This window comes from Zootoca vivipara, chromosome 16 (assembly GCF_963506605.1).
Source record: "Zootoca vivipara chromosome 16, rZooViv1.1, whole genome shotgun sequence".
Taxonomy (NCBI): Eukaryota; Metazoa; Chordata; class Lepidosauria; order Squamata; family Lacertidae; genus Zootoca; species Zootoca vivipara.
This window is the reverse complement of record NC_083291.1, coordinates 11384285-11404941: the sequence shown is the minus strand read 5'-3', so window position 1 is coordinate 11404941 and position 20657 is coordinate 11384285. Positions and strand designations below refer to the sequence as shown.

The 20657-nt window shown below is 42.7% G+C and overlaps 1 protein-coding gene across 8 annotated transcripts in view; it reads left to right on the top strand.

The window, feature by feature from the left end:
- NFIB (nuclear factor I B) overlaps positions 1 to 20657 on the top strand; it is a 213367-nt gene that overhangs the window by 6483 nt on the left and 186227 nt on the right. For 3 of the 8 annotated variants that reach the window (XM_035140579.2, XM_035140578.2, XM_035140576.2), the window contains exons 1-2: positions 3626 to 4448; positions 10486 to 11017. In XM_035140579.2, the coding sequence (XP_034996470.1) occupies positions 4419 to 4448; positions 10486 to 11017 (562 nt within the window). In that variant the 5' untranslated portion in view covers positions 3626 to 4418. Of the gene's footprint in view, positions 1 to 3623; positions 4449 to 10485; positions 11018 to 20657 lie in introns of those variants that run through there. The other 5 variants (XM_035140575.2, XM_035140573.2, XM_060268781.1 and 2 more) reach the window with 4 other exon arrangements.

Sequence of the window (20657 nt, the reverse complement as noted above, 5' to 3'; positions counted from 1 at the left end):
ATCACATAGAGACTCCTAAATGTGAGTAATGTGTGAGCAAAGAGCACTTCAGACTACCAAATGTTCTTCACATTGCAACAGTCTTTCCAACAACCCTGTAAAGAGGTAAGTCTGCAGTATTATCTCTGCTGGACAGTAGCTTGTCCAAGGCCACTGAAAAGTTCATAGCTTGAAAGGGATGCTACAACCCGAGACTTCTGAGATCACACAAGTGCAGCGTGATCGTGAGTGTTTACCTGGGGATCCCATTCGGCATCTGGTTGGCTACCATAAGAACAGGGTGATGGATTAGATGGGTCATTGAGCCGGTCCAGGAGGGTTTTCTTATGCTCTTATGGAACATCAGTTCCAATGAAACCCATTGGTCTTAAGTCTGGGTTCAGGCCTGACCATGAGACTAAGTCAGCCTTGGTTGCCCTAATGGATGACCATTACAGAGAGGGTCAGGGAAGTGTGACCAATCTTCTGCTTCTTGACCTCTCTTCAGCTTTCCATTGACCGTGGTACCCTCTCCAACCAGCTCTGGAGAATGGAAAGGGGGAGCCTTGTAATACAAAGTAGTTCCTTCTGACTCTACCTTTGGGTCCGTTTCCAGAGAGTACCATTGGGAGAACGCTTTTCAGCCCCCTGGTAGCTACGTTATGGGGTGCTGCAGGTCACTATTTTATCTATTAAATAGATATATAAAGATTTTGGCTGCTTTGTATACATATTTAATCTGGGTCATTCACAAAATTGCTATGTCTATAGTTCAGTGGTTTGTGTGTGTGTGTGTGTGTGTGTGTGTGTGTTTTTTATAAAGACTCTTGTTGTTCAAGAGTCCCAGCAGTTGGAAAAAGGTATGTTCAGGTATGTTGGTGAATTTGTCTTTTATGGCAGTTTAATGGAGGACATGCTGAATGTTTATTCACAAGGGAAACTTCAGGTCTTTAAACCAGAATTGTCGCCCCTCCCCACCCTGCCTGTAGGCCTTAGAGCATTTTCGGATATTTTTTAAAAAATTGTGTGTGATTCACTCTATCTAAAGTGAAGAACGGTACTCTAAAGTAGTCACTTTACAGCACTCCTTAATAAGAGAGGAAAAGTGTTATTTCTATGGGTTTACACCAATGGGAAGTGCACCTACCGGTACAGTTGAGGTGGGCTGCCTTTGAAGGGTTAATCTGTTGGACATAGCCATTTGCTTTGACATTACCTGCTTTGTACCAACCCCTCTGTTTCCTCCCCCTCCCTCTGGCTTGTAAATTTATGGCAATTGCAGCTGCTCGACTTGGCAAGCTCCCCTCATTAAGAGACCCCTTTGAGAAAGGGTTGTGTTTGAGTATTTCCCTAATGAGGACAGGACGGGGTTAAAAAGTGACCATTTCATGGTTGACTTGAACCTGCCTGCTTCTCTTGATGTGTCGTTGTGAAATGCCTGACGTGAATAAATCCCACTTTGCAAAAAAGAAAAAAAGAAAAAGGGAAAAAGGAAAAGTCACTGGTCCCTTCAGGACAGTTTACACAGCGGGGGGAAGGGGCTGGAGGGAGAGGCCAAGGAGGAAAGTTTACCTGAGGCAGGAGGCAGGCAGGCGCTGGCCTGGTGGAAGAGTCTCGCTTTTGCCTGTTTTGGTTCATCAGGTCAAAGACTGCAGAATTTGAGGCAGGGCAGGGTGAGCGTTGGGCGCGTTTAAGCAAAGGAATGCCCCTTATACAGCTGCAATGTTCTAGTGCAATAAGTTGGAAAATAAATTTCCCAGTTGGCAACCTTAGAAGGCTGTCCTTTTGCAACCTCCCCTTTATGTTGTCAACCCGCGAGGGGGGTTACTTCGAGTCTGTTGCAGGAAAAGAGCGAAGAGCCCTGCAACACCTTAAATGCAAAAAATAATAAATCTTATGGCACACAAGCTTTCATGGACTAGGCTAGACCGTGCACGGAGCAGCTGTCCTCAGGAGTTAATATATATGTGTGTATACCTGGATGCAGAATGAAAAGGGGACACGTTCCCAAAAGTTATATTCCCGGATCTTCGCACCGTGTGAGAACCTGGTCGGCCTGCGTGTTTTTTTTTTTTTTATAGTTCGCTTGCATTCCTTGAAGCGAAAAAAGGCTGCAACCCCCGCGCGCGGGCGCGCGAACTCTTTTCAGTTCCCTGGCACGGACTGGCTGGCGAGATTGAAAGCAGACTAGTGTGCTGCTACCGCGGGCTTTTTTCCTTTCCTCCCCCCTCAGGAGGAATCCGCCACCCATTCCCTCCTTGAGCTGAGGGGAGAAAAAAAGCCCGCCGGAGAGGGACGGGAAACCAGCCTATCCGAGCAGCGCACACGCGCGTGAGCGCGGCGGCTCCTCTGCCGCCGGGCGGGGGATAGGGGCCACGTGGAAGGGGCTCCCCGGGAGGAGGGCGTCTCCTCTCCTTCCCCCCTCCCAACTCCGTTCCGTCACAGGGTGTCTGCAAGAGCACGCCCAGCCCCATATTGCAACGGGGGGAGAGAGAGAGAGAGACCCCCCCCACTTTGCCCCCCCCCAAGCACTAGCTACACAATGCAGTGACCTTGGCTCCACATGCAAGGCGACAGGGTAGCGAGGTTTGTAGACGCTGCCCGTGCTGGGAATGCCTCTTGCAAAGGAAGACCCTCCGGCGCACATTTCCTTGCCCCCACCCCTCTCCATTCTTGTTTGGCTAATTAGTGGCGAGCTGGCAAAGTTTCCGGCTTTGTAGCCCCCGCACGTCTCCCCCGCATCTGCGAGATCGAATGTCCACAGAGCGGCGGACTTTTTTTTAAGGGGGGGTTGCTTCCCCCCCGCACTTTCCCTTTTCTTTTTTGTTCCCTCTTCCTCCTCCCCACTTTTTTCTGTGCGGGAATTTTCCAGCGGGAGCTTTTCAGGAGCGAAGTTGGGCTGTTCCCTTCTTTTGGCGCTCTCGGGGAACTTGCGCTTTGCAAATAATCTCCCCGCCGCCGTCCAACCCCCCCCCCTGTCCACCTCTCCCCAGTGTGCGTCCTCCTCTCCCAAACCCAGACGCCCCCCCTCTCTCCTTTCCCCCAGCACAGAGTTCCCCCTAACGGTTAACCATGGGGCGGGAGGGCGAGAGCGGGAGAAAGTGCAAAAGCATGTTTGCGAAATGGGCAGCAGCCGAGCTCTCGTACAGTGCGAGATGATGATTAATAAAGAGGAAAAAGGCACGGCGAGGGGAGGGGGCTTGGAAAGGAATGTGTTTGCAGCAGCGGCGGCGGCGGCAGCAGCAGCAGCTGGGGGAGGAGGAGGGCGAGCATCGATGGTGTAATGAAATAATAAACCGAAATCCTGGAGTCTGACGGGGGGACGGGGAAGCAGAGCTTGAGCGCGGGGGACGGGACGGACCCGGAGAAGTGCGCTCGGTGCAATGCAAAAAAACCCCACCAAAAACACGCACACGCACACACCCTCCCCTTCTTGAACGTCCAGGTCTTGCAGAAAGGAGATCATAAAGGAGGGAGGGGGAAGAGGGAGGAGGAGGAGGAGGACGGGAAGAAGAAGAAGGGGGGGGAGAAGAAAGAGATTGATCGTTTTGAATTTTCAAGAGATCATTTTTATTACAGTGGGCGTTTGGAAAGCAGGCTCTGAACATTATCCACAGAGAAAGGGGGTGGAGGGTTGGGAGGGGAGAGAGGGAGGCACAGGCTGCTGCTGCTGCCGCCGCGAGAGGAGCCCGGCGGTTGCGCGCTGCTGCTGCCGCTGCTGCGAAGTGTTTTGCAGCCTTGGGGGGACGCGCGCGCGCACACTCCCGGGCTGGCGCTCGAGCGCACAGGGCTTCTCTTCCTTTGCAAAACTTTCGCCTTGCCATCACCGCGCGCGCCAGGATTTCTTTCCCGCTCCGCTCCTCCTCCTCCTCCGCAGCCGCCGCAGCAACCTTGAACTTTGGCAACGGGGTTTGACAGTACCGTGGTGTATCAACCCCCGCGCCGCGACAGCTTCTCCAAGAGCGATTGCAGATCCGGGAAAGAAAGAAGTGGCGGTGGTGGTGCAAAACGCAGCGCGAGCGAGGGAAGGGAAAAGTCTCGCCAACCCCCCCTCCTCCTTAACTCCTGCTGCATTCCATCCATTCAGCCCCCCCCCCCCCCGCACACCATCCGGTTTCTCTCTCTCTCCCCCCCCCCAGCCCCAATCCACCAGCAGCAACTGCAGCAGCAGCAGCAGCAGCACCAAGCCGGAGTCTCCGAGACACAAGAGGGTTAAAAAGTGCAGATTGGATTTCACCCCGGGAAATCCAGCGCTCGGAGTGAACTTGAATCTCTTTTGGCTATTTAAGGAGGACTGGGGTTTGTCGGGAACTCGCGGCGCTCCGCGGTCGCTCCTTCTTGATTCCGATTTCGCCCGATGACTCTTAACATGAACAGATGAGACCGTTGCGCTTTTGATACTTTTTCTCTCCGCAGAAGCGCATTCTCAGAGCGAAGTCATGATGTATTCTCCCATCTGTCTCACTCAGGTATATATTAATCGCTTTTTCTTACAAATCCAAAAAAACCCCCCAAAACAAAACACGAAACTTGCGCTCGGCAGGCGGGTGGGTTTGTAGGAGTTGCAAACTGTTCGAGCCGCTCGGGACTTTATGGGGGGGGGGGGCTCAACTGTGTTGCATGCGTTTTGTTAAGTTGTGAAATCTTATCTCTTCGAGGTGTGTGTGTGTGCGGGAAGGACGCGGGGCGGAAGAAGGAATGCAATGTTTTATTTTATTTTATTTAAATGCCGGTGTTGTTAAATATTGTTAAATTGTTTCTGGAGGAAATAATCCCAGTGGTTATATATGAGAAAAGTCTATAATGAAAACGTAGGTACGAATCGTATTGATCTAGACCAGAAAATACTATTGCTGCTACCAGCTCTTCTGTTTAGGTATCTCCGTGAAAAAAGGAGAAAGTGTTCCATTATCTTTAATTAACCATTGACAGTGGCAACATAATAGGATCCCATGCTGAATTTTATCATATACTAGTGTATAGCCTTTCCAGTAATGTGAGGTTCGTTGGAAAAGAAAAGAAAAGGTCTCTGAGCAGTAGGAGTTCTCATTTGGCTATCCAGTACATTTTTCCTGCTTTACTTCGGTTTTTTGTAACTTTATAAAGTCGATGTCCAAGGTCAAAAACAAAATTAAACTTTTGCTGTCACTTTTGGCCTGCAGGCTTGCGTATTCTTTTGGATGTTAGAAAGAGTCATTTTATGTACTGCATATAAATTCTACTACTTGGTAGAGCATTTGGACAAATAATGTTTTAAAAAAGTTTTAACTGCAAATAGCTTTGATGCAAAGAAGGTATTTATAGTTTTAACATATGGTGAGTCTTTTGTGATGATTGGCAGGATAAAAGCTTTAGAATAAATAAATAAAAGAAAAAGATTGCAGATTCTGATCCGATATAAATTGCAGCATAGTGCCATGTGAGATGTTAAGGGTCTACAGCATGTAACGTTAGTAACATTATTGTTAAGTGGTCAGAGTATATTTCAGGTAAAATGTGAAGCTCTAGGTCAGTTCTGAACAGTTCTAGTTAAAATCTTAGCAGGGTGCAATTTGAATGGTTTAATCTGCAATTATATGACTAATAGGTGTGGAAAGAAAAGAAGGCTCTGAGTTGTTTAATATTTCTGTGGCATACATTGTGATATAGTTAAATAATTAAGATTTCATTTGACAATTAGAAGCCATTGTGGTTCCAAAGGACTGAGGCATTCACAGCATTGTGAATGAAGATTTAAACAATGATAAGGCTTATTCAGTGATTGGATACAGTCATGTAGCTTTTTGGCTGACACGTTTTTTATTGTTTATATTTTGTTTGGCATCAAAGTGTGATTAACTTGGGGATCTTTTCGGCAAGGGAATGTAAACTTCATTGGTGCAAAACAGGTGGGAAAAGGTGTTGTAAGATATTTGAAACATGTCAAAAAAAAGTCAACATCCCAGCATATAGGTATATTGTAATAGATTTAGACATACAGCATTACCAGATTTTTTTCATTCACTAGGTACTCTGCTGCGTGCAAAATTTGATACTTCCACCTCTGTATTGGGAACATTTGCATAGAAATAAGTTTGGCTACTTTAAGTGGAATTTACTTAAAAAATACAGGAACGTTGCCTTGATTTCATTATTTGGTACTCTGTGCTGATACAAAATATGTATCATAATTTACCTTCAAAGTTGAAACTATAAAAGGCACCTCCAGTTATAATGTATATGTTATGGTTTGTTGTTATTTCCCGCCTATTTGCCTCCTTTCCTGTGTGTGTGTGTTTGTTTGGTTTAGTTTTTTACAATATTTTCACAAATGCTGTTGAGTGAGTTCTATCAGTTGTGTGACATAAGCATCGTTAAATATCACTTTTGGTTTATGCAAGATAAGTAGTTTGTTCAGGTTCAGTTTGTATACAGCCCACTGCTCCGAACAGTTTCATGGCAAACCTAGCAATACATTGTTTTAATACTTCTCGAGTGGTTTAAAGACATACCTCCAAGTTTTGAAATGAAGTTTTGTACGTCCAGCGTTTTTCTAAGTCCTATTTGCTCTGTCAATTTGCAAGTCACTAATTTCTGAATACTGAATGGCATATTGCTGTGCCAAATATACATTTGTGGGGGGGAAATCTAGCAAAAAGGCACCCCAAAACTAGCGTTCCCCCCACACTTGCACAGCGATTGATGTTTGTTGTGGTTGTAGTCCCGACAGTGCTTCATAGAATATCTGTGCACAGTAATCTTAGGAGCTATTGGAGTAAAAAAATTAAGTATGTCTGACTTTTCCTCTTTTTCTTTGAAGTGGAAATGTTAGTGTGTTTTAAGAATGTGATCCGAAGCACACCAACTTTGGATCACACTCAGCTACACTCAGTAGGACAGAACAGTAAGTGAGATGTCAGCTGGAATTTCGTACCTATGAGATCTATATTTGTTATGCAGAATGGAGGATTAGTAATAGAATACTTCCCTCCTCAGTTTTGTACAATTAATAAAAGCTTTTCTTTGCTGAGGTCTGTGGCATAGATGCTAGATGCTTTTTAACGCTCACATTCTAGGAAACTTTTTAATAGTTTGGCTGCATAAGTTGTCCAGCAAACCTAAAGGTTTTGCTATAATTTATTTCTCTTCCTACATTGCTTATGATTCAGTTTAGAACAGAAAAGTCAATTATAGCAGCTTGCATACCTTTAAACATATTGTTATGGAGTCATCTTTTTTTTTGGGGGGGGGAATAGTCTCCTACATCTACTAGAAAATGAATCGATGGGAAGGACAGAAGGTGTTATGTGAAAATACTTTTCCATGTTCCTATTCTGGACAGAGAACTTGACCATTTTATACTACAGTTGCAGAATAGATATAAACCATTTTAAATAAACAATTTTTGTACAAACTGTCCATGCATACAAGTTGTCATACAATGCGTACAATGTACAAATTGCCAATGCACGTTAGAACATTTGAAAAGCTTTTTCTAACCGTATCTTCGTTGCAAAATGCAATTATGATCACTGATTATTCATGTTAATTCTTGCCACATGCAATTGCAACATGCATCTTTATTTGCAATGTTTCGTCTGTCAGTACCCTCCGCAAAATACCAACTTTCATAAATGACCCTTTAAACAGTTTTGAGGAGAATGTCTGTGATGTCAGATCTCAGCTGGTTAAACTTTGAGTTGTTTATTTTCAAGCATTTTTTTAAAAAAATATCGCAGGTATATATTGAAGGTTATAGAGTTATTCTATGCTACGACAAAAATGACATGGTTTGGTATTAGGGTTTAATTTTTATTTTATTTAAATAACTGCTGTTCTTACTTCCACTTTCATGACAGTAGATATGTTTCCCCATAGCTTTGCATCCATTATGCTCCTGATTTTAGCAGTTCCTTGCATAGCTGAAATATGCAAAATTTAGGTGTATTGTCTGGACCGAAATAGTAAGTTCCATTGAATTGGATGGGGTTTACTTAAACATGCTTAGAATGGTGCTTTATGGCAATATTTGGTGCGTGCCTAAAAGTCAAGCTGAAGTCCGAGGCTTCACAATTTTCTTGGTAAGATCCACAACACTATACTTGGACTATATCACTGACAGAATAGGGCACTTCCTTGGCGTCAGTGTTACGCGATCTAAAATCTATTTTGCACAGTAATTTTAAAACTACCAGATACCACCGCTTCACTCATCCCTTGCAAATCGGCCTGCTTTGCCACTTTCCTTCTACTGTATATGTATTATTAAAGTCCAGAGTTCTGTAATAGCTGTTTTGCATAGTCAATTCTTTTCTGAAGCAAAGAAATAAACTGTAGTAGTTAACAAAAAGAAAAAGAAAGAAAAAGAAAAAAGCATTGAGATAAGGAAGTCTTATCATGGGCTGTGGTTGCTCTTGAGCTATGCTGCCTTCCCACACAAAGAGCAGTTTGTGGTTTAACTCTTTCCATGGTGTAGCCCTCAAAGTGACAGAAATCTTCAAAACTCTGCAAGGAAACTATGATTCTTTTGCCACTTTGCTTCACTTTATATTGTGATGATTTTTGAGTTTTATACTATCCTTTCTGTCTTAGTTCATTTCCCTCTCTATAGAAGGGGAAGGTTTATGTTTTTAAAAAACCAAACCTGCAGTAATTCGGAAGACCTCTGTTTTCTTTACTTCTAAAAATGCAAGGCCTTAGTATAAAGAACATTAAGTAACAAAAATACAAGCATAGCTTTATTTGTTAAGTACTAAACTCCTTGGGTTGAGAACCAGCAGCTTGCACAATCTATGCAGTAATTATAAAAGCAGTAAAATATACTCAATCTTTTAATCTAATGTGCACCTGCATCCTATATATATATATATATTGTATATAAAATAGTTCATTTAAATCAGTTTGACCTGCTTTCAAATTTAACATGTGTTACTACCAGTGTGTATTAATATTTTGCCCTTCTGAAAAATACAATTTGAATTTCTAAGGGAACAATTGTAGCATCAGCATTATATTCCTTGTAACATGACTTCGGCATTTAGTTTGAAAGTACATTGAGTGATTTTTAAAAAAATTAAAAACAGTCTAAGAAAAAAAACACGCCTTTAAAACCACTCAGAAATGCATATACCAAAGGCTGGGAAGCAATAATATTCCCCTTATTTTGGCACAGTTTTCTTTCAAAACCATACAGCAACTTGCCATGTGTGTTTAGGCTGTTTTGGTTACAAAACAATTACATACATGACAGAAAGAAATGTCTATAAGATACAACCTTGAGGTGAGCATCTTCCGCTTCACAAAGTAACATAATTGCTGAAAGTAATGAATAGAATCTAAATTGCAATAAATATCAAAATTAGGAAAACAATGTATGAATCTTTATCCATAGCCTGATGATAGGAAGAGCTCTCTAGAACTATAAATAAATAACATGTATTTTAGAAAAGCAGGATTTACCCAACGATGCAGTGTGAATGTCACTGTGCCACAGACTGCTGAAGCACAAAGAATGCAAAGTTTGTGCCAAGTTGTCCATTTTCATTGTACGCCTGAGATAGATTTTTTTTTGGGGGGGGGAGGCCCAAATAGTTGCCACATACTCGTGACCAGCTAACAAATTAACTAACACTGTAAGGCTTTGAACCCCCCCCCCCACAGTAAAGTGGAGCAAAATTGCTGGGACAGCAATAATGATGCGATTTTAATTCTTAAGTGCGTCAAGTTTTGTTTCACAAAGTTATGAAAGGAAAGGTAGAATTGTGCAGTGCATAAAACTTAAGTGGTTGGGCTCTTGTTGTACATGATGTTCCTTCTTGCCTCCTTTCCTTAATTTCCCCATGTTTTCCGAAGGCATCATCAGCGCTGGAATGACCCTGTTTCAGCGCTGGAATGTTGGGCGATTGATAAGAGAATGGATCAAATTTTATGAGCGCATGCTCTTTGCTGAGCTATCAGTCTCGCGCCGACAACATGCTCCAAAAGTGGGAAGTGTATAGCACCACACTTATCACGCATACGCTTTGTGTTCCTGTGCCACGGGGAAGAGAAATGTGTGGTGGAATTCACACCTACGTTCTTAAGGGTTCTGTTGGGATGTCTTAGCAAAAATGGTACTGTGGCTTGTCGCACATCTGAACTGCAAATGTTAGAAGCCACTTACTGCTCTATTTTATTTTAAGAAGCAGTTATATTTGAGTTGTCATTTGGGGACCAAAGATGAAGGGGTGTGTGCGTTGGGGGGGGGGGGAATCTGATGCAAACCAAAACTCCATGCGAATTCCAGAAATTAAATGTGGAAGTATTTTTGGAGCAGTTATTTATATTTTTTTGGAAGTTGGAAGTGTGGTTAAATAAAACAAAAAGGGCCTAGCGCTCATGGTATTAAAGCCTCTTTTTTATTTTTATTCATTTTTTACTTTAGAAATGGAGGGGAGGGAACTGTTGCTCTTGCCTTCACCGTGCAAACAGAACTGATCTTTCTGTTTTCTCTCTCGCCCCTACCTCACCCTGTTCTTCTCCCAACAGGATGAATTTCACCCATTCATTGAGGCACTTCTCCCACACGTCCGTGCAATCGCTTACACTTGGTTCAACCTTCAGGCTCGAAAACGCAAGTACTTTAAGAAACATGAAAAGCGAATGTCAAAGGACGAGGAAAGAGCGGTCAAGGATGAGCTACTTAGTGAAAAGCCTGAAATTAAACAGAAGTGGGCTTCCAGGCTTCTTGCCAAGCTGCGCAAAGATATCCGCCAAGAGTACCGGGAGGATTTTGTGCTAACTGTTACCGGGAAGAAGCACCCGTGCTGTGTGTTGTCCAATCCTGACCAGAAGGGTAAGATTAGGAGAATCGACTGCCTGCGACAGGCAGACAAAGTCTGGCGTCTGGATCTAGTCATGGTGATCCTCTTTAAAGGTATCCCTTTGGAAAGTACGGACGGAGAGCGGCTCATGAAATCCCCCCATTGCACAAATCCAGCACTTTGTGTCCAGCCACATCATATAACAGTATCGGTCAAGGAGCTTGATTTGTTTCTGGCATACTACGTCCAGGATCAAGGTAGGTTCCCTTCCGTGTATGAATATGTTGAACCCTTTTAGATCTTTCTCCTTTAAGCCAAAGAATATGCACAAACATATATATATATATATCCCTGCATACATGTACACAGGTGCATGCTAATTTGCATATTTGTACATTTAAGTGGCATGCATGTCTGATAACGTTGGTAAATCTATTGATACGAGCAAATGAGCAAAAGCTATATGCACTTATTTAAACATATTCATATCTGTTTATTTCAAATCTTGCCTCCTATCTCTTTCATGGTTTTAGCAAGGAAACGCTCTAACCACTACAAAAAAGATTCAGTTTTAGAGTATGGCCTATGTAGCATCTATATATTAATATGCACTAAGAGTGCTCGTTGTATGAACATCTCGTGTTCTTCAAGGCACAATTGGTGTTCGTAGCTTGGTCTTCCTCCAAATATTTCTGAAAATTATAATTTCCATAACATACACAAACTTTAAAAATGTTGCTTCAATATGGAAATGTGAAGTTACATTAAAATGTAACAAAACACATAAGCAGTCGCTATCGGAACTGTTTGCATACTTAGATTATTGCTTTCCATTTTACATATTTTCGGTAATAAATCCCAGGTAAATGAATGTTTTGTTTTCAAGTCGTACAACAGACATGTTTTGAGAAGAGAACCTACATCCCATAATGTTTGGAGATGGTGGCTTTTTGCATAAATCGGCCTGGTGTTGGAAGGAAGTTAAAAGAAAGACAGTCAGGAGGCCATATTTTTGGTCCAAGTATAAAAGAAGGATATGTTATGTAACTCAATGATGAAATTAAAAGTAAATAAAATGGGTGGTGGTGGTTTGGCCTGTGATTTTCACCTACAATTTAAAATACTTCGAAAATTGAATGTTCTGGTTCAGTTTCCATGTTTCCATTCTGGTCTGCCAGGCTTAGTACTAACCTCACATGGAATCGTTATATAATAAAATATGATTAAGTATCTATTGTAGGATTAATGTGTACTAATGAAAATACTTTCCTGTTCTCATTTCTAGCAGTAAGAAACATAAAGAGAATTAAGGGCCCCAATTCAGAGCAACTTCAATTGATAAAAGTCCCATTGAAATAACTGGACTTAAGTTACCTCCGATTTCAATCCCATTGGTTTCAATGCGTTTTAAAGACAGTAAAATAAAAAAATTCCTTCAGTAGCACCTTAAAGACCAACTAAGTTTTTATTTTGGTATGAGCTTTCGTGTGCATGCACACTTCTTCAGATACAGTGAAATGTTTTAAAGACAGTTAGCTTCCTTCCAGTTGTGGCCCAGCTGTTTAGCTGTGATTTTCACCTGAAGATTATGATACAATCCTATGCAGGGTTGCAAAAGAGTAAACATCTTTAGGATTGTGCTGCAAATTAATCTTGGAAGAAGGAGGAAATAAGCTATGGTGTTTTCATATGCATTTTGTTATATATATGCTAACACAAATGCATTGTGTTAAAAATGGTTTGGGGTTTTTTTTGCACCTCAAAAGTGGTTTTTAAGGAAGGCTATAACCAGGTGATGTTTGCATCACTGGAAAGACAAATGCAGACTTTCTGCAAATGTAGCTATAGCATCTATTGTACCTGCCTATCTGTTCTTCTTTCTTAAGATGCTGTGCTTTGAAGTTGATACATATTCCCCTTGAACTGAGAGCAGGGTTGGGATGGAAGACACCATTTTGCTAGTGATACCTAGTAGATGTTTTCAGTTTTCACTAAATAAGCCTGAAACACGCAATCATTGTGAATTTTTCAGCCTTTCTGCAGTTACTGCGAAAAATAACAGTGGATGTAAAGTTGGTACATATCTTTGCACCAATTCACCTTGGGGAGAACATTCCATTCATTGCATACTATGTGTCTTCTTTATATGCTATCAGGGTTTTGTTTTGTTTTTTTTGTGGGAGGGAGAGAAATCTGCTAAACGACTAGTATTTCTATGCTTGGAATAATATGTCCTTAGCTGTTTTCCTTTATATATATAAAAGATTCTTTTTCTTTCTTTTTAAAATTGTTCTCAGAATAGTCCGCGCTCTCAATCTCATTTCTGTGTTTTGCCAGGCAAGGCACCAAGGGCTGCTAGGCTTGCAAAAGGTATAAGCACAATGTCAGTCAGAGTAATGATCTCTTTTATAGCGGATTGGTCTTCTATTTTGGTATATGAAAAATCTATTTGGTAATGCCTCATCAATAAGGCGTAGCAATCAAATCAGTTTGTTGGACAGGGTGGGTTTTTTTTTTTAAAAAAAGACAAAGTTCTTAAATGAATGAAAGGATAAAATAAGGCGCATGTTTAAATGTTGGCGAAAAGCATGTGGAAGAACAGTCTGAGTGCCAGTAATGGTTGCCAGTGGCACCAAGATTGGCATCGAACCCTCTTTGTTTAGCCTAGAATGCCTGTGATTTGTTGGTTGGCATCCGCATTGCAGAGCAGAGAGCAATGTTACAATATATTGAGAATTTCCTGATCTAGAAATGCCAGTCCCTTTTTTTGTGTGTGCTTTGACAAAGAGGATTTCTTCTACTTGCGACCCAGATCTGTACTGGAAGAAGAAATATAGACCAGTCTATCAAGTTTTTTTGTCATTGACTAGCTTTATCTGACTCTCCTTCCCAGCCATTTCTCTCAAAACTCTGCCTCTCTCTCTCCCTCACTTCCTTTTTCGTTTTTTCGCTATGGGTCTACTCTTAGAATTTGCAGGACACAAGCGAAATTAAACGTTACTTGATATGCTTGCTTGCGTTCGTACCACTTTTATGGGGAAACAAATGAGGATAAAATGATTTCCTAGTCCACAGGTGTTCGAAACACGCAGCACGGAATAAATACTTAATTTTTTTATTAAAGAAAGGTTTCCCCCCTTGTTCTAGTGTTCCTTGGATTCATCTTAATGTTAAATGTTGTGAAAGCTATATATTGCTTGAAGGAAACAGGTTCCGTGGGCTTGTTTCTGATGTTTGGTTCAGGCTGTGTTTCAGTCCATAAAATCATTTGGTAGTATTTGATTCAATCAGTGCAGCCCTTGTGCTGTGTTCCGTTTCTACATGAACCGCCATTTTGTTTGTCAAGTGCCGGCAGAGTGGGGGGAGGATAAAGCAGACAATGTGCTTGATGCCAATAATGGTTGCCAGTGGCACCGAGGTTGGCATCAAACCCTCTTTGTCTAGTTGCTGAATGCCTTTGATTCGTTGGTTGGCATCTGCATTGCAGTGGGCACATTGGAAAGTTTTTTTGACAATCGCTGAATGAAAGCTGTTGTATTTGTTTGCCGCAGTAGAACTTCAGATAATAGAAACCCTTCGTCTAATAGATAACTCTTCCCCCCCCAGTTCTGTAGTAGCAGATTGTTAAAGTTCCAGTTCTTTCTCCCCCGAAGCACACTTTTTTGTTTGTATTTCTCTTCTACAGAATTTAATTCTTCCGTTGTCTGCTATACTTTTGACACTCAAAATACATTGCATGGCATTATTATACATACTGTAAGCTGTATTGTACAGCTTGAAATTATCGATGTGCTCAGTTTATCTTTTGTTGGTCTGTGCGCGAAATAAAGTTTGATACTGATACTGATGACTAAAAACAATGACATCATCTATATCTATCTATCATCTATCTTTCTAAGCTTGTGTAGGTCTTGGTATGTGCCACATAATTGCCACATGTTTTTCGTTCTGGTTATATTACACTGTTCCTATTTTCGCACATTGTTTAAAAGTAAGATATGAAGAGAGTTGTGAAAAAGCTTTCATTTCCAAACTAAGAGTTCAGCAGAAACTCGCCAGACTTTCCAACAAATAGAAGTAGTTCTGCCAAGTGTGTTTACTTCTGATGCACTTGAATGTCCAGATTTTAAAACCTCAAAATACCGTTCTGTTTAGCTGCACGGGTTGGCTAGCGGAGACCAGTGAAAAGGCCAAGTCATTTCTGTTGATGTTTCCTAGATGGTTAGCATTAATACTGTTTTCTGACTAACCACCATTATCTTGTTAATTAGTAAGATGGATTAGCAGTTCTACCCAAAGGGCTGCACTAAAGGAAGTCTGGCTTGCGTGAGCCCCTGAATCGCCAGACTGTGTCCTGTCTGGTATTAAAAAAGGGAGGGGAAGAGGGTGATTGCTGGGGGGGGGGGAGAGAATGGTGGACCGAGGAACTGCACAGACAGCAACTCTTCTGGGTTGGCAAGCTACTTCAACATTATCTTGGAGGAGTGGCAGTACCTGACAGCATAAAGGCATTTTTTCCTGACCATTTTACTCAGAGCTGAAGTTTCAGCGGCATACAAGTTTTGCATTAACTCGCCCTTCGCTGGTATTCAGTCTTGCTTATTCAACGGTGCTTATTCAAAACTTAGCGAACTCTGAGTTTAATGAGATTTGCTTCCAGGAGCTGTGGTCTAAACCACTGAGCCTTTTGGGCTTGCTGATCAGAAGGTTGACGGTTTGAATCCCTGCGACGGGGTGAGCTCCCGTTGCTCAGTCCCAGCTCCTGCCAACCTAGCAGTTTGAAAGCACGCCAATAAGTGCAAGTAGATAAATAGGTACTGCTGTGGCAGGAAGGTAAATGGCGTTTCCGTGTGCTCTGCTGGTTTCGGTGTTATGTTGTACCAGAAGCGGCTTAGTCCTGCTGGCCACATGACCTGGAAAAACTGTTTTTGGACAAATGCCGGCTCCCTCAGCCTGTAAAGCGAGATGAGCGCCACAACCCCAGAGTTGTCTGCGACTGGACTTAACTGTCCAGGGGTCCTTTTTAAGTGACCAGTAGATTGCTGCGAAATTGGCAGCATCTTTGGAAAACCCAGGCAATACAGTTATCTATGTTTTGTTTTGGGCATTTCTTTTTGGGAATCGCATTTTAAAAAATAAATTTGGCTTGACAATGAGTGTGAAGTGAAACAAAACTTTTTAAACCCAATGCAGTCTTCAAAATAGTGGCGGGTAACCTATGGCTCTCAGAAGGTTATTGCACTGCAGCTCTCATTTTCCATGACCATTGGCCATGCTAGTTGGGGCTGATTCCAACATGGAAAACCATAGTCTACCTCCCTCCCACTTGTAGACACAGTACTTGAACACAGCACCATTATTGTAAAGGGCTTGATTCCAAACTTCACTGCAATGCCCAAACATAGATCAGATCACACATTTCAGAAGTTCACAACAGAGTAAGGTTGCATGGGTAGATATCGGCTAAGACATTGGCCCAGCCACTGATATCCCCCTGTGTTCCATTTCTGAAGAGCCGTGTGGGCTCAATCGTTCATGCAGTTGTTGTCCTGAGCCACAGGACTAGGCAAGCAAGTAAGCAAGTAAGTGGGCTGAGTCTGCTTCTGCTGTCACCATCATCACAGTGTCCTCGGCGTTGAAGGCAAGGCTGACATGCCTAGATGACCATCTGATCTGGTCTCAGCCACCACTCCTGAGCATGGGAAGCAAAGTTAAAAGGTATAGGACCCCTGAACGGTTAAGTCCAGTCAAAGGCGACTGGGGTTGCGGAACTCATTTTGCTTTCAAGCCGAGGGAGCTGGCATTTGTCCACAGACAGCTTTCCGGGTCATGTGGCCAGCAGGACTAAACCACTTCTGGCGCAATGGAATCCCATGACGGAAACCAGAGCGCACAGAAATGCCGTTTGCCTTCCCGCCACAGTGGTACCTATTTATCTACTTGCGCGGTTGGCAGGAGCTGGGACAGAGCAATGGGAGCTCACCCTGTCACGGGGATTCGAACTGCTGACCGTCTGATCAGCAAGCCCAAGAGGCTCAGTGGTTTAGACCACAGCACCACCCGTGTCCTATATTAATAATAATAGTAAGATGAACAGTAAAAGCATAAAAACACATAAAATGAAAGTATCTTAAAGATAATCAATTGCATATTGAATGTTGGGGTGCAGTGGTACCTACTTATCTACTTGCACTGCTGTGCTTTCCAACTGCTAGGTAGGTGGGAGCTGGGACAGAGCAACGGGAGCTCACCCCGTCGCAGGGATTCGAAGCACCGACTTTACGATCTGCAAGCCCAAGAGGCTCAGTGGTTTAGACCACAGTGCCATAGGATGGGAAGTAGCTAGACTGGTGGCTGGGAGCAGCCACTGGGACCATAAAACACCAGTCCTGAATGATCTTCATTGGCTCCCGGTACGTTTCCGAATACAATTCAAAGTGTCAGTGATGAGCTTTAAAGCCCTCAACGGTCTTGGCCCTGTATGCCTGAAGGTGCATCTCTACCCACATTGCTCAGCCTGGACACTGAGGTCCTCATCCAAGGGTTTTCTTCCGCTTCCCTCGCTGCGAGAAGCGGTTACAGGAAACCAGGCAGAGGGCCTTCTTGGTAGTGGTGCCCTCCCTGTGAAACTCCCTCCCTTCAAGTGTCAAGGAGATAAAGAACTATGTTGTTGTTTAGTCGTTTAGTCGTGTCCGACTCTTCGTGACCCCATGGACCATAGCACGCCAGACACTCCTGTCTTGCACTGCCTCCCGCAGTTTGGTCAAACTCATGTTCGTAGCTTCGAGAACACTGTCCAACCATCTTGTCCTCTGTCGTCCCCTTCTCCTAGTGCCCTCAATCTTTCCCAACATCAGGGTCTTTTCCAGGGAGTCTTCTCTTCTCATGAGGTGGCCAAAATATTGGAGCCTCAGCTTCACGATCTCTCCTTCCAGTGAGCACTCAGCGCTGATTTCCTTAAGAATGGATAGGTTTGATCTTCTTGCAGTCCATGGGACTCTCAAGAGTCTCCTCCAGCACCATAATTCAAAAGCATCAATTCTTCGATGATCAGCCTTCTTTATGGTCCAGCTCTCACTTCCATACATCACTACTGGGAAAACCATAGCTTTAACTATACGGACCTTTGTAGGCAAGGTGATGTCTCTCCTTTTTAAAATGCTGTCTAGGTTTGTCATTGCTTTTCTCCCAAGAAGCTATACCCCAAGAAGCTATATATAAAGAACTATACTGTACAACTTTTGGAAGACATCTGAAGGCAGCCCTGTATTGGGAAGTTTTTAATGCTTGATGTTTTACTATGTTTTTATATAAGCTGTAAGTTGCCCAGAGTGGCTGGGGAAACCCAGCCAGATGGGTGGGGTATATATTATTATTATTATTATTATTATTATTATTATTATTATTATTAGGAGAAACCAAAAGTTGCAGGTCATTCACCATGCTGAATGGAGAGACCATGCAGTTCCATCTCTGGTAACCTGATTGAGTGACTGCTGGTGACATTTGATAGAGGAGTTTAATGGAGCTGGTCTTTCAGCAACTAAGAAATATGTGTTTCCAAGGAACATATATTGATTTTGCTTCCTGCTCCAGAGGATGCTTAGGGTCAAACTACACATAATGTTAAATGCATCTACATGCAGATTTCCCCCCCTAAAAAAAATGCAAGTTGCATCAGCAGGGGGGGGGGTGGTGTTTGCTGATAATTAGTAGGATCAGAGAAGGCACCGAGAGGGAACTTGGCGCCAGTGCCAAATTCGCTCTCAATACAAATAAGGGGAGGGGAGGGTTAAATTTCATGCCTGCTCTGATGCTGTTAATTATCAGCCCCTCCAAGCTGATGCAATTTGCATTTAAACCCCCCCTGTATGTTAAATGAAAATATGTATTTAAAGCATCAAGTTTGGCCCTTAGTTCTTGAGATATCTAACGGTGTCAGTCCAATCAACTCTGTAGACAAGATGCATCTTATTCCCTTTGCATTTGAAATACGATGTGTGCTACACAGTTGCATTCTGAATAATTCGATAATTTTTAGAATGCTGCATAACTTTTTTTTTCTTCCATAAATGGGAAGCGTGATATGATGGTGAACACACAGATAGGGAGTTACGGCCCACGCTAGATCGCTTGTGCCATGCACACATATCTGCGAGCATGCGCCGTTCGTATTTTATGCATTCATCTAAGAAACACGACAACAAATTGGCCCCAAATAATTGTGACAAGGCATTCGAGGGATGACCTGGCCCTTTCAAGATCTGCATTTGCAGGAAGTTCAAAGCACTCCCTCTACTATGAATATGGGCACGCACATGCAGATTTCTTAATTTGGAGGAGGGACTAGACGATACCGATTTTTGGACAGTAATACAATACTGCGAATTTTGAAAAATTCACATTTTTAAAAAAATGTTAGCAGCTTGCATAGTCTGAGTACAATCTTATGCTCATTCCATGTACTTAAAGACAGTGGGGCTAAACAGACATAACTGCAAGTGGGTGAAGGTTTTAAGGGTTCATTAGACAAGTCAGGCTGTCATCTTTAGTGGCTTGAAAGCTATGATACGAAGAAACAATTTGCATAATTGTGTTTTGAAAGGAAGAAGACTGTTTATACGGAATGGCTTAGATCCAGAGATGCCTTGCATGAGCGGAATAGTACTTCTGCTTGCACAGGGTGTAGTCCTCTGATGTTCACATCTTGCAGACCCCTGGGCCCCTTTCCATGCTTTTCCAGAGGGGTACAGCGGGGTTTAGCGGAGGGGAGGGAGGGGCCAGGAAAAGCCCGTTGCAGAGCTTGAATTCTACTCGGTCTTCTCTGGATCCAGTCCAATGTGGCGTGGGTGGTGCTGTGGTCTAAACCACTGAGCCTCTTGGGCTTTGCCGATCAGAAGGTCAGCGGTTTGAATCCCGCAACGGGGTGAGCTCCCATTGCTCTGTCCCAGCTCCTGCCAACCTAGCAGTTCGAAAGCACGTCAAAAAGTGCAAGTAGATAAATAGGTACCGTACCTCTGTGGCAGGAAGGTAAATGGGGTTTCCGTGCGCTCTGGTTTCCATCAGGGTGTCCCGTTGCGCCAGAAGCGGTTTAGTCCTGCTGGCCACATGACCCGGAAAGCTGTCCGTGGACAAATGCCGGCTCCGTCGGCCTGAAAACAAGATGAGTGCCATAACACCATAGTTGCCTTTGGCTGGACTTAACTGTCAGAGGTCCCTTAGCCTTTTATTTTTGTGTGTGAGGACAGTAAGAATTTCGATGGGTAGCAGAATCTGCACACTTACTAAGAGGTAAATCTAACTTAATTCAGCGGACCTTACTTTTGATAAGTTATGCACTGTTAACACTATAATCCGAAAATACCTACTAGTTAGTAAGCACTACCAGACACAATGGGACTTATTTTAGAGTAAACTTGCATAGGATTGTGGCCATGCTTTATCCTACTTTTGGTGTTGAAATTAATGGCAGATCTCCACCCAATTCTGCCAACCCTCCATATGATTTTGTTGCATATTCAGACTTTACACAGAATTGAATTGAAATAATTGCATTTTAATTATTTATTTAAGTAAGTGGGAGGGAGGAATGTCAGAGGTATAGCACTGATATCTTACGTTTAGTCTATTCTTTTGAAGTTTAGTAATAAAACTTTTTTTTTAATGAAGTATGTGAGGGATTAAATTTAATAGATTCATGCCTGGGAGAAAAGTAGTTCAATAAAGGTTACCAAAAGTAATCTCAATAATTGAGAGGCATTTCTGCTAACAAATATATTTTAATAAATGATAAACTACCAAGCTATCTATCAGGTCAATCTTCTGTTCAAATATAACGGCGCAGAAACCTGTAGTTAACTAGTTTGCAGGGAAAAAGAAGTTTTGCTCTGCGTCATA